Raw genomic sequence first — 14,852 nt, 5'->3', positions numbered from 1 at the left:
GATGATTGACAGGAGAGAAGGCACTCTCTAGAACTGCATAAGTTTCGAAGACACTAGTTACTAAGTTCTAAATAAACTATCAGATGGGTAAAACGGAGTTTGGTTGTATGCAAGCCGCGTTGACTAACCGATTACTCATCTAAGTAACTCCCAATGCTTACAGTGAAGTAAAGGCTACGCAGTGAAGGCTAGGCCTCCTCTTTACCTTCTCACTTTACACATCACGTCCTTAGCTACCAAAACAAATCAAGCCTATTCCACACTCAGGCAGTTGCACCATCTATCCCCAAAGACCTGTCATTTTATGACCTTACATTCACCAACCAAGATTTGTCTTTTTCTAATTTTTTTTTATTTCAATTTGCATTCCAACCACAGTTCCCCTCCCACCCCTCCTCTTCTCCCACCATGCCTACCCCCAGGTGTCACCTCCCTTAGAATATCTTTCTAAGCATCAATCTGAAGTGCTCTTCAGCCATTTACCCGCCCCATTACCTGGTTTGGGAGTTAAGTACGTATTTTGGTTTGCTGTTATTTAATTCTTGACAAAGATAATGTTTATCTTATTTATAATTTATAGTATGTTTCTGACAGAATATAAACCCTAGAGGGAGCCCTATCTAAGTCACCACTATACCTTTAAGTTCCCTAGAATCTTGCAAGCACATAACATATATTAAATACTTACAGGGTAAGTTAATGAATGACACAGTGTAGATTCTTTAATTTCAGACATGATAGAAAGTTACACAAAGCACAAGTTCAATGCCAAGGTTCTGTATCCAAAAACTGGAGGAAAAAACATCATGTTCTTGCCTTATAAGTCACACTGACCCTCTCTACCTTGTTCCTCAAAGCAAATACTACGAGAAAGAATATTTTTACTGTGGATTCAGGCATACGGGACAAAACAATTCAATATGTAATCACAGTGTGTTTCAATAAGAATGTTAAATGAACGTGTGAAATAAAAATGAGTAATTTTGATTAAGCTGAGACATGGGGTCTGGAAGTAGGTTTTTTTCAGAATTTGAACACTGTAAGAGTCTATTAGCTGTGTCAAATATATAAACAAAGTATCAGATGAATTTTCCATAAAGTATGTGTTATAAGCAGTGGTTTCAGTTTGTATTTTGGTTAATTAAGAGATTTTTGAAAGGAAGAAGAATATGTGCTCTTTGTCATGAAAAACAATCTCCAAGTAAGTAATTACATCTCCATCCTAGTTTCTCATTACTTGTGCAAAGTATTCTCAGCCAGTTGACTTTCATCAAAACAGATGAGATAAAAATGCAGGAGTTAAGAATGTCATCAAAATAAAATCAATAATGGTAATGAATAATTGATGGTGCAGAATTCAAGCTGACCTTAAACAGCTCTGAAATAGAGCTAAAATTACAAAGTAACATGTTTCAGCATCAGCCCTTAAGATACGGATATAGAAACAATAACAAAAATCATTATTAAACACACACAAAAAATTAACGATTATATGAAGATCGGGTACAAATATAACTAATATATAGACAACTTGATTTAGATTTTGCAAACATTACAAGGTCAAGAAACGCAAAATAAAGGGATGGAGAGACAAATCAGGACTTAAAAGATTTTACTGATCTTTCAAAGGATCTTAACTCCCTCACCAGTACCCAGATATGTGTCTCATAAGTGCCTGTAACTCCAGCTTCTGGACCCCGAGGGCTCACCCATACACACATACACACACACACACACACACACACATACACACACACTCACACACACACAAGAACTAAGGAAGTAACTCATCCTTAAACTGATTTTGTAAGGAAATGTTTTCGTGCTTAAAAATTACCATCTAAAGTAAATTTAAATTGGTTCCTTTATTAGGTAGCAATTTCATAAGCATACTGACACTATTTGATTCTAAACCCCCCAAAAAAATTCCAGCCTACAATTCATAATCCCAGAGAATCTGGACAGCAATGAGGACCCTAAGAGAGATATACATGGATCTAATCTACATGGGAAGTGGAAAGAGACAGTAAATTGGGGGACCATAGGAGAGGGTTGAAGGGAAGGGGACAGGAAAGGAAGGGAGCAGAGAAAAATGTGTAGCTCAATGAAATCAATTTTAAAAATGCTCAAAAAATCTTGTAAAAATTAAAAGAAAACAAGAAAAAGCAAGAAAAAAATGGGGAGTGTACCTATCCAAATGCACAAAAGTCAAATTTCTAATCTACTAGATTAATAAATCTTTTGTCACTCTTTTGAAGAACCTTAATTTTAAGCTAAATATTAATAACCAAAGCAATGTTAAAGGTCCATTGTGAGTCCATCAATAAATGGCCCTCACTATAAAAGGAGAAAGACTCAGTTTGGAGACAAAGGGTACCTTGCTTTATTCAAGCAGTTACTATGTCACAGATATGAAAGACAGCAGCCACCTTCCCACTGCTTGGACAAGTGGTACAATGCAATCAAAGACATTCTTGAATGAAACTTGCATTTCTAGTTTTGACACTCTTAAATCCAGTATTACCTTACATTAACAGTTAGTGTTTCAAGATTAAGATGATATTGATCCACAAAAGAAAAACAAAAGGAGAAAAACTAAAATATTTCTTGCCTCTTTATTACCTGAAGAAAACGCAAAAATCAAGTTGCATACACATGCACGTACATAATTATGTCATGTATCATTCTCAAACACTCAGCAGGCTCCAAACTTAAATGGCAATGCTTATGGCTCAAATCACTTACATTTATTAGTTCTTTTCTTTGCCTGCCTAACCCGCCTCAGAGAGTAGCAATTCATTTTTGAGCATTCTAATGGCATTGGATACAGAAAGATAAATCAAACTGAAGCAGGAAAAAACTAAGTCCTGTTCGGAAAAGAAGGCTATAGTTAGTTTTACCTACGAAAACTGATGCTCTGCTCTAAAACAATACCACTGCTTCTGTGTGCACAGATACACAGGACACTTTCCCTGAGGCTTCACAGAGTAGATGTCATAGCTTTATCAATGAATTCCCACCACCCACCATTTTAGCACCACAGGTCAGGAATACACATTCTGAATTCAGACAGCTTGCTAATTAGCCAACTATTTCCTAGCCTTAAATTTTGAAAGAAAAATAATTATCATAAGAAATCTTAGTGTGTTATTAAAATAGAATCGATTGCTAAGACATCACCTCAGTTTAGTTTTAATCAGTATTCCTGGGTTGATATCAGGTTTACAGCCACCAGAACAACAACCTTCATTTGCAAAGTATTATATGCAATCAGTATGTTAAATGGCATGTCTTGAATGCTAGTGAAAAGAAACATTAGGCCAGTTACTGCAGGTACAACATAGAGAAGTCTAAATGAAATACTTGATGGTACATCTATGTTTTACTCACCAGTGGTTTCCACGATGCCTTCTAGGATGACGACAACCTCGAATTGTTCAGTTTGCATGCTTCTCTGGGATAGGTCATAAAAAGGGCTTTTGGCATCGATCACGTGGCAAATTGTGAGAGGGGACACAAGAAAAAGTTGATCTGCCCCTGTGCTAAAACCTACATCCAGTTCAAGTTGGTCAAGGGGAAGGAACTCACCCTCAGGTGTCTGCCGAGACTAGACAAGCACACAGAAAAAGAGAAGAAATCACCACTTGAACAGAAAATTTCAAGGTAGCCCCACAATCATCGACATCACTGCCAACATTCTTCCCTATCAATCATCAGTAATGTAATCCAAACAAATCATTATGCAGCTATATTTTACCAAATGGGCAAAAATCCCACATAGCTCATACAGAACATACATGCATTATTTATAATAAACAATTTGTTGTAATTACCAGTCCCTAACTCCTGAGCTTTGGAGAAATGCCTGATGTAACAATGGCTGTGAATCCAATCACAGAACTGAGTGTGTACGTGCATACTGCTTGATAGATATCTCTGCATGGTAAGCAAGGCCATGCCAGAGTGGCCTTCCCTCAGAAAGCAAATCAATTTGCTGAAAAATGCTGACCACAGTTTTAGAAGAGCTTTGTCTTTTTCTTGAAAAGCAACATGAAAAACGTTTTTGTTTTTGTTTTTTTTTTTTTTTTGGTCCAGAAATTTAGTAAAGTAGCAAATGAACATAAAACTGAAAAGACACTATCATACTAAATTGTGAAATGTACCATAGTCTTAAAAGGCATGGACTATTAGTTCATGGTTTTGATTCTCCTGATAGTAATAAACTGTAATATAATTCTCTACTCCTCTCTTTATGAATTTTAAAATATAGCCAAAATGTGCCGTGTTGAACTTGTTTAAAGAAAATAGAATTTAAAGTTAGTTGTCTTTGACAAATGGTTCATTAAAAAAATCTCATAGGGCTAACTCTTTGTTTCAACATAATCATACGAAAGCTTAATTCAACAAACCACTTGCTTTCTAAGACTGTGAATGAAAAGCAAATATCAGCAAACCATAAAAGTTGTCTTACTCATTCTTTTTGTTCCATTCATTTTCATTTTGTTTATCATATCTATTATATACAATAGCTCTACAAGCAAATATTTAGATATAACATAAACAATAGGAGCAAAATAAGAGCTGCTTAGTTAGACTTATACAGAAAGCAACCAGTGGGAACAATTCTATCCCAGTAATCAAATAGGACTTGAAACAGTCCAGTGTATTTTAAGACCCATCATCAACTAATTTAAAAAACGGAAAGGACTCTAGAGTGTGGATCTGCCCAAAGAAACATTCATTTCAAGACCGAGATCTTCTTTTCATTTGGAGTTCATGTTTGGTAAATAAGGCCTAGAAATTCTGAAGAATTGTTGAATAATCTGTCTTTCCTGAAAAAGTATGAGTAGTTTTGAGTCAGTGGTGGTGTATCATCATTTTGATCACCACACAGGGCTTTAAAAGCTGAGCTGATTCATTTGAAAAGTTCTATTACAATTGGCAATACCGGAGATTTTTCTTGTGTAGGAGAACATTCAGGGAAAACACTGAGATTACTTTTCTTCTCTAAGTAGAATGCAAAAGAAAAAGGAAAGGAGGAAAGAGAACTTCTAGGAAAGGAGGAGGGGAAGAAATAATTCCCCATCACACTTTGTTTTCAATCTCTGGGAAAACCTGCTTATCAAAATCCAAAACGTCAGCACTAGCAACCAATATTGGAAAGCAATTGATATTTTCAAATCAATATGAAAAATACTTGTTTGAGGCTTCTTCCAGACACCTATAGTCTTAACATATTGTTAATTTAGTAAAATAAGAGTAAGATTAGCAACTTCCCAGCTGTCATCTGTATGTTGATATTTGGTTCATATATGAAAAAATAACAGACAAACTGAAAACAAGGACAAAGACAAACAAAGTCCACTTCATTGTGTTCCCACCTAAGAAACGACTAGTGCTATACAAGCACAAGGTGATATTCTGAAATCTATAATTAATGACTAAAATTTAGGTACTTTTTACTCTATTGTAAGTTCTTTTTTTTGTACTACAGCATGGACAATGTCTTTAAATTCTATTTTTTTGTAATATTTCTCCAAAGGAGATGATTTTTTGTTATCATATGATAAATCAAAACTAAATTTGCCTAATTTTGGATATATTTGTAATACTTACCTGTAACTTTAGAGTAAATTTTATACATAATATTCCCTCACCTTTCATCAGCTGAAGAAAGGAAGAGGCCTAAGAACAGTCACACTATCAGGGGATCAGCAGGATTGCCAGTAAAGTGGCTTATTCAGATATAGGCAATTTAGATTTAAATATACATAAATCTGCTGTAGGAAATCCTACAGCCAGTAGCCTTTAAGTTACCTGCCCGCTTGGGCATGGCCTCTTATACTATAAATTCCATTGTAAAGCACCCATTGCCTCTCTCTTCCAACTGCAGGATTCCGTTGCTGTTCTCCATTCAAGCAGAGAACTGTGATCTGTGAGTCTACCCCTAAATAAATAACCCTTTATTATACTCAATTCTGAACTAGTGTGGGATTTCTTTTTAGCATCCATCTTCATAGACCTACTACATTCAGACTCAATATGTCTTCACTTTTGAAATATTTGTTCATTATATTCAAAGTAATGCTCTTTATTCTTCCTCTCACCAATTGAGAGTGCCCTCACAACCCTGTGTCCTCTCCAGATAGCCCTACCATGTGACAATATGGAGAAAGTGCTAATAACCTCACTTATTTGGATGGTGCTTCTGGTGATTCTTGTAATATCAGTGAGAGCCCACACATACTATTAAAATTTTTTTAGCAGGCACTATATAATATATCGTTTAATTACCTGAGATACTTCTCACATATTTCCAAATTCATCATCCAAGTCTTCATCATCTACTTTAGGACATCAGACATTTTCACTATAAATTCATTCATTTTTTTGATCTTTGTCTTTTTGACTTGGTATTAGACTATGAAGTCTATTAATAACTAGAAGCAGATAGAGGGCTTTGTTCCAAGTCAAAGGTGAAAGACGTGATGTCAGAGAAGAGACTGCATGGAAGACTGGACCTCTCTGAAGTCTGAACTGTGAGAGTCAAGATCTGCTACCACTGATCAGCCAAATACTTTTAAGTCTACAGAAAAATGTAGGGGCCTACTACATACTCTCTCAAAGCAGATATATTCTTTATTAGATCTCAAAAAAAATATAATTAGAAGTTCCTGATTTTGGTATAAGTCCCATGATTTTCCAGAACAAAGCGAACGAAGTAAAAATAAAAGCAAGCTACTTAAGTGGGGAGGAGAATTTGAGACTTTTTGTTTAAAGAATTGTGACATGTGCATGCATAGGGAAAATAAAGATAAAGAGAAAAGGATAGTTCTGTAACTGACCTTATAAAAGTATGCTGTACTCTACGTTGTGACTATGTGATAAACAGTACCATTTATAGCCTATGAGCTTCCTGTCTCGTGTGGCTAAAAACTACTTTGTTTAAAACAGAGATATTTGATAATAGGCAGAATCTTTTCAGATAAAAAGGTATTAACCTTTCTTAATTATGTCATTGTAAGGGTTGTGAATCAAGAAGGAGGCTTCCATCAGTAGAGTGTTTGTAGCTAATGTACTTAGACCCAGCAATGCTACAATATTCCTATTTCAAATGGAGTAGAGCCCATGGCTATTACCTGGACTAAAGTATGAAATAGTGGTCTGATTGGAGAGTTATCCACATTGCCTTCAAATGCAAAACAGCTGCTGAGAATTTGTATGGAAATAGTAAAATATTTAAATTTTAAAACTTATGGCAAAGACTCATAGAAGTTGTAGAGTTAGTGAGAAAATAAGTAAAGGTAGGAGGAAAGAAAGCTATGAAAAATTAATAATTCTTAACAACTTAGAAGATAAGTTGGTGAAATTCTGATCTGAAAATAGCTCACAAACAACTGAATTTCGACTTTGTGGAATCATAGAATGACACTAAATGTTGCTCTATCATCCCAAAGTCAAGCTAGTTGCTAATATGAAAACAAAAGGTTTTTTGAGTTAGAGGAAAAATTGAGGAGCTCTAAGACTTTCTAATTGTTTATATGAACATAAAGTTTTGAAAGAATTTTGTATAAATTTAATGGTAGTAATAACTTTTAACATTCATATTAAAACATCTATGTAACAAATATTCAATAGTGAAAAGAAAAGTAAAACAAGGTGAAAAGGACAAAACACCTTCTCTCTTATTGTGTCTGGAATTTTGCTTCTCTTTAAAGGTAGAATATCATATCTATCAGCTTTTATACACCATGTGTATGGTGAAGTCACAAAGAAAAATACACTGAGTGTAATCAGAGTAATATCCTAAAGCTAAAAGTAGGAAATATTTCTTAGACATATACTAAGACCAGAAATTAAACTGCCTTTGTGACTCAAAGCAATTACGACATGTAGGTCAGAATTTACGGTAATTAGAGAAACATGGAGACCTAACATTCCATTTGGACTGTGATAGACCTTTGCACATGTATTTGGATGATTAAAGCTTGAAATTTTAGCTCCTGTTAAAGTGAATGCCAAGATTAAAATAAAGATTTTTTTCATGCTAAGCTAATTAACCCATAAAATATCCATTTAAATGAAAGGAATGTACCTTATTTAGATGTAATGCAATTCATCTTGTAATAGATTATGTGAGTCTTTTGTATTTTTCAAATTAACGCTCTGCTTTGTGTCACTATGGGGGCCTTTTGTTGGCTTTATAATAGCTATGGGCAGGATTTGTATCCCTGTTTGTACATTAATTTCTTAACTAACAACACCCTTCAGTCCATGAAAAGCCGCTTCCTGCTTCCTTTTGTCATTTGTTCTTACCTACTGCTGTTTGCTTGTGAGTTTTTACATCCCTCACTTGTCTTTATACTTTTTTAAAAGTTCAAGGCACCTTGGGCTCTTTAAGAACCATATTTAAAATGAAAACAAAACAAAAAATATTACTACTAGTATAAAAGGGAATAATAACTAGAGATTTTTGAAAGAACACAAGATCTGTATCTATTAATGAGTTGTCACACATGGGTCAAAGGAAGCAATGCTAAAATAAATAGCTACTGTACTGTTTTTAAGGTTATAATGAGCCTATCTAAAACAAATAAGATCAGGCCTAGCTCTTAGCGATTCTGAGGGCCTCCATCTTAGACTTTTCTCAAACTTTGGCAGAAAGTGTTGATCTTATTCAGGTATACCCATTTTTGTGGATTGATGTTTTTTTTTTTTTTTTTAAAGTTAGGGTGTAAAGAAAAGTTTAACCAAGGTCTATTTGCAAGCAAACAACATGAGGTTATAAAGAATGGAAAGCAAAATCACATTTAAATGCAAGAGAGGAAACAAAAGCAAATCAATACATTTATGAGAAAACCCAAGAATCATTGTGGTTACTGACTAATAAAATGCTTGGATAGGTCTGGGGATATAACTCAGTGATAGAGTAATTTCCCAGTGTGGGTAGTCACTGGGTTATACCTCTTGCAGTAAATATATATATATATATATATATATATATATATATATATTAGTAATAATCAGTAGTAATAACAACAACGAGAAGAAGAGGTTTGACCAAGGTTATGTCTCCATGGTAGAGGCTTGCTGGCATGCATGAAATGTTAGGTTCCCAGCACTAAGAAGAGAGTAAGAGCTTAATGGTTTTGCAGACTGTAAGATTGTTTTCTGTTGCGTCTGACTGTGATCACAGTCCTACTGTAGAAACCACACAGCATCAAATTTTGATTGGCCATATAAACGGAGAAAAGAAACTGTGTACAAAGATAATGTATATGATGTTAGAAGAAGAAAACAATGCACCCTAATACCTTTTAATGGATGAACGTTAAAAGCTGTTTAAGGTCTCTCAGGGAAGATAGTGACTGTTGGCAATGATAGAAATACGAAGAAACAAGAATATGTTCCCTTGAAAATGCTCCCTCTTACATCATCTAGAAGTGTGCCTATAATAGTTTCCTCTTTTGTTTATAGTGGAAAATATTTGAGTGTAAAGGGCAATATTTGGATAATAAATTATAAGTTCTTTAACACTTTACCAAAGATCACTTTATTCCTCCTCCAATAAGAGCAGTCAATCATTAGTGACTGGTGGAAGAAAAGGTATGTGAGTTTTGCATTTGCTTGAGAAGTGGAGGTGTTACTCTCCACTCATTGGCCACAGAGCTTTCAACTACCCAGTCCAGGCACTTTCATCAAAACTGCTCAAGGAGAATATGTTAAATTAATCTATCCATGCTATTAATTAATCCCTATTCCTTAGGTTGATGGAAAGACAACTAAAATAAAATTTAAGAGTAAGTAATATTAGTTTCATGATAAGAGGGAAATTAATAAGAATATCTACTTTAAATGGGTTTATAGATGTGTATTTATACTTCATTAGATTTTAGACATTTAAAATTACTTCAAATTATACCCTTCACTTTTGATTTAATTTGGAAGAAAATACTGACCTTTCTAGTCTTAAAGTTAGGAGACATGACCATGATTAGTCAGAGGCACATCAGTGTTTTCAGACAGAAAATTGAGGGGTCGTATTTAAATGCAAATTTTCTTTATGTAAGTGAAAAGTAAAATTGAAACTAAATAGAAAAGTTAAATCATTTCCATTAGATAATTGTGAACTCCAAATGTCTTTCTAATAGATCATAAGATAGTAAGTACATCACTAGTACTCTAATATTTCAATGTGATATTGTTTTTATCACCTTGTATCAATATAGCACCTGCTCCAACATTATAATATTTTATTTCTTAATTCAAGATACTGTTCTTGTAAATGTGGTACATAGCATTTTGTAGAAAAATCACTATTTGCATACGCACCACTATACAGATGAAGAATCTCAAATTCATTGTACACATCTGTATCAGTCATCTTTAATTGTATTCTTAACTTATCAAAATAAAATTTGGCAATGTTTAAAACATCTAAGTTAAATTGCATGTAAAAAATGTCAGCTTTATTTGGTTTGAAAACTTAGAGAATGATAATAACTTGAACACTTATGCATAGGATAAACTATTCCTAATGAAAGTTTCAAAGTGATATCTGCACACTGATTCCTTGACACAGGCTATAGCACTGTTAGAACATTCAACGTGCCCACTAGGCCGCTCGAAAGAGGCATAGGAAGAGTTCACTGCACACACAGTAAAGAGCACATACCAGCACCACTGCCGTAAGCACATCTGCAACTCATCCATTTACTTAGCTCTACCAAACCACTTAATTTAAACAGATATCAATAAAACACAATGTTACCTTAAAATATATCAATGCTGTGCAACTAAAGTGTATTATTTAAAAATTGTCAATTAAAATTACATAATCCTAGTTATCCTTATGAAAATATACACCAGAAGCAGGCTGGAAATTTTACACCCTATTATCAAAAATGTCATTTATTTACTAACATGGCATAGGAAATACTCATATGATGAAAAGCGACAGGGCAAGTGAACTGCGTTAATTCAAGCGCTGCATTGGGCAACTTGGTCAAGAATAATTAGGAAGAAATTTTATCAGGGATAATGGAAGTGACATAAGAGCAAACAATTTTTTTTGTATTATACTGGGAGAAAACTTAACTGCATAGTAAGCTGGAGCTGTATAAAATCAGATACAGTTGAATGGTGCAAATTGAATTTTCAAAGACAAAATTTTCTCTCAAATCGGTTATCAGTCATTTTATTACCTCTAAGTCCTGAACCTGGCTGTGCTTCTTTATATAATCTTAGTTCACTCTTTGTCAATAATAAACTATTCATTAGAGGTTGTCTTTTTAAATTCATGAACATTTAAAAATCACTCTGGAAAATCTCTCAGGAAGAAAGAAAGAAAGAAAGAAAGAAAGAAAGAAAGAAAGAAAGAACAAACTGTGACACCTGTAAACTGTGGGAACTAGACTTTGATCCCTCCTCCTCAGACTCTACCTGACAAATAGCTAGGGCCCTTCTTGTTTGTGGTGGTGTCTTCCAAGGGCGACAAGGACCTTAATACCTACTCTATAAGCTGTTTGCGTTAGCATTCACAACACAATGTTAGGAAGCAGTCGTCGTTAATGGATGCTGAAAAGCTTCACGTAAAATCTATAATTGTCAAAGGCTTCATAGAAACAGGCAATTAAAAATCAAATTAACAAGAGACTACACTGAAGCTCTGTAGCTTTCACGGAATATTTCTCAAGAAAAATATTTAGTAAAAATAACAATTGTAAAGAAACAGATATGGCATCTTCTACTTTTCTAACAGCTGCTTGGGTCTGTGTGTTTGCTTAAAAGATGACCACAGTTAAATTACTGAATCCTAAGAAGCAATGCACCTGGTGGTGTTATTGGCAGGGCGGGGGGGGGGGGGGGCGGGGAGGGGGTACACCAAAAACATCTCCAAAACTAAAGTTAAGGAAACGTCAAGAGCCAATTCTTCAAAATAGAAGCTTTAGTGCCTCAAGTTTAGGGGAGTAATGAGTTGACACCAAACCAAAGGAGCTCTCAGGACACAGCAGCTTCAGAAAAGCAGGGCACCTACTTCCCTCAAAGCTCCAGGAGTTCACAGCACTAAACATCACCATCAAGGTGTGTATCAGTGCATCTAGGGGAGGAACATAAACAAGAGCGCCAAAGCAGGGGCAAAAACAGAACTGGCAACTATGTCCTCTCTCCAATCCCCAGGTCTCTTTCCCGCCTCCTTGTTCCCAAGAAGTTTACCTGTGGTAGAAGGAAAAACCTAGGAGAGGGCAGAGTGGAGCCCAGGGTTTTCTGAGAAGCTTATTCTTGGTAGAGAAGAGGAGGGTTGCACTTACCTTGAGCAGCTTGCAGCGGATCTGCGCGGATACCATGTGGCTATTGCGCAGGTTGCCCACCCGGAACATGAGAGTGAGTTTTCCGTCCCTCATGGAGATCACCGCATGCTCGCTAAACATGAGGGTCTCAGCGCGCTTCTTGGGCTGGGACATCTTGATGAACATGCAGCCAATGAGGAAAGCGTCCACGATGGATCCCAGGATGGACTGGAAAAGGAAGAGGATGATGCCCTCGGGGCACTTGTCGGTGATGTAGCGGTAGCCATAACCAATGGTGGCCTCGGTCTCGATGAAGAAGAGGAAGGCAGAGGGGAAGTTGTAGACATTGGCCACACAGGGAGTGTAGTTGCCGACGTGGGCTTTGTTCAGGTCGCCCCGGGTGTAAGCGATCACCCACCACATGGACGCCATGAAGAGCCAGGCCACGGTGTAGGTGAGGATGAAGATGAAGAGGTTCCAACGCCACTTGAGGTCCACCAGAGTGGTGAAGAGGTCCGAGAGGTAGCGACTGGTCTCGCTGCCCAGGTTGCCGTGTTGCACATTGCACCGGCCGTTCTTGTCCACGAACCGCTGCCGCTTCTTCTTGGGTACAAGCTGCTGCTGCGGGCCCTGCCCTGGCCCCTGGGGTTGCAAGCCCGAGCCGCTCGACGAAGTGGTCACTACCTGATAATCGTCCCCAAATTTCCTTCGGAGTGCAGACATAATACGGAGGGGCGAGCCAGATTCAAACACGAAGCGGAGGCACAGGAGCCAAGCGCTGCAAACCAGCACCAATAAGGAGGTGGGGGCAGGGGACGAAAGCAGGAGGGGAGGGGACGAAAGCAGGCGCCTGGGTGGGGGGTTGGGGAGCACCCTGCAGGTAGCAGCAGACTCTGCCCCTGCAGACGCTTCTGCTCCCCCTGGGACAGAGGCTTTCTTTCCAAGAGCAGTGTTAAAACAGAAGTGTTCTCCCACACTCAAGGCAGGAGGGATGCAAGGTGTAAGAACCCAAGAGAAATGTTGTCTCCAAGCTCTTTGAGGCTCCTCTTTGCTCTCCCCACCACCGGCATCCCGAGTCACCTCTTACCTTTCCAGGGCACCCCAACCCGACTATCTGCAACACCTCTGAACTGGCTGCTGAAAATGAACGAGTTGGACAAGCAAGTCCCACCCCACCTGCCAACTCCCCAAGCTGCTAAGCTGCACTACCTGCTTGGACCAGACCCTCCCCCCTCCCAGCTGCACCCTGATCAGTCACCCTCCAAGAGTGCTCCTGGCTTCCTTGTCACTCCCACCTCCTATCTTTTAGCCAAAATCCCGCCCAGAGGCATGTCGGCTGGGCAGTGGTGCAACGCCCCCTACCCACGCTCTGCTGGCTCAGAATCCCCCGCCCGGGACTCCAGAGACCTGTACTCCTGCCGTGCGCGGGCGGACGAGTTTCCACGCGCGCGTGCCACTAGGGCCTTCGTGTGAAACCTCGGGGGCTGCCAAGCCACCCGGATGCTCCGGGGAGCGCTGGAAGCCGGGACACTCACCCAGCAGCAGAGGACAGACAGAGCCGCAGCAAGAAACCGAGGCAGTCCGGCAAAGCACCCTGCGCTCAGGGCTGCCTGACCCTTGCCTACTTTTCCTGGTATTCCACGGTGAGAGCCAATGCAGGTCCCTCAGTCTCCGCACCCCCTGGGGGCACTACAGAGTCTCAGGCAGGAGACCCTAGTGCTCCAAGCAGAGACTGACTTGGATGCCTGACTCTGGGGTTCCTTGACGCGTGCGATGCCCTCTTTCCAGGAGACAGAGGGACTGCTTAACCGAGGTCAGACTTTCAGGTTAAACACTGGCGTTGCTCCAGCTTTTCCAGTGTCTCGCAATAGGAACATTTGAGTCTTCATTTCCTGTTTCTCCTATTCCATATTCGCGCTTTAGCTGCCCCGTGGATGGAGGATGCGAGGCTCAAGCAGAGACAGCGGGGATGAGGTGTGTGTGCTGGTGCGTGTGATCAGCTGCAGAGCCGCGCTAGCCCCGCCTGTCCTTGCCTTCCCCCGCCGCTCCACCAGCCTGAATTGCACCTCCGCGCCTTGGTTGAGCCTGCAGTGTCTGGCAGCTTACAGAATGCGAGCCCCTCCAATAAGAAGCCGCTCTAAATCTGCTCCCTAACCACAGCCAACTCTTTCCTCGCCCCCTTGCATCAATCAGAAAGCCCCCAAGCAAGCAACAAATGCTGGTTTCTGTGAGGAGTACAATATGTCTCTATTTCTAGGGCTCTCTCGGATGCAAATACTAAGATTTGGGAATGCATCATCAACAGAGATCTGGCTTTCAGATAGGCATATTCAGAGACAAAATTTACAAAAACAGAGAGACCTGACAATAGGAACAGCTAGGAAGGGCTACACGGAAAGGAAACCCCCAGTCCTTTCTGAGAAAGATTCTATGAGAGAGCCTTAGAATATCTAGAGTTAGCCTGACTATAATTGAGGGGAAAGTAATGAGTTTTAATGGCCCCAGCCTGGCAGTTAATTTAATGGAGGGGCAAAGTGCAGAAACTGCTGATACAGCTAGTGT

At 38.6% G+C, this 14,852-nt stretch overlaps 1 protein-coding gene across 1 annotated transcript in view; it reads right to left on the bottom strand.

The window, feature by feature from the left end:
- Positions 1–14,434, bottom strand: part of Kcnj3 (potassium inwardly rectifying channel subfamily J member 3) — a 131,386-nt gene extending 116,952 nt beyond the window's left edge. The window contains exons 1-2 of the mRNA XM_041631559.1: positions 12,312–14,434; positions 3,391–3,607 (exon numbers count right to left, since the gene is read on the bottom strand). Of these exons, the coding sequence (XP_041487493.1) occupies positions 3,391–3,607; positions 12,312–13,013 (919 nt within the window). The 5' untranslated portion in view covers positions 13,014–14,434. The remainder of the gene's footprint in view (positions 1–3,390; positions 3,608–12,311) is intronic.
- Positions 14,435–14,852: the final 418 nt, after the last annotated feature.

This window comes from Microtus oregoni, unplaced genomic scaffold, assembly GCF_018167655.1.
Source record: "Microtus oregoni isolate MIOR12 unplaced genomic scaffold, Mior012 000037F_ref0000500, whole genome shotgun sequence".
NCBI lineage: Eukaryota > Metazoa > Chordata > Mammalia > Rodentia > Cricetidae > Microtus > Microtus oregoni.
This window is presented reverse-complemented; position numbering and strand designations above follow the sequence as displayed.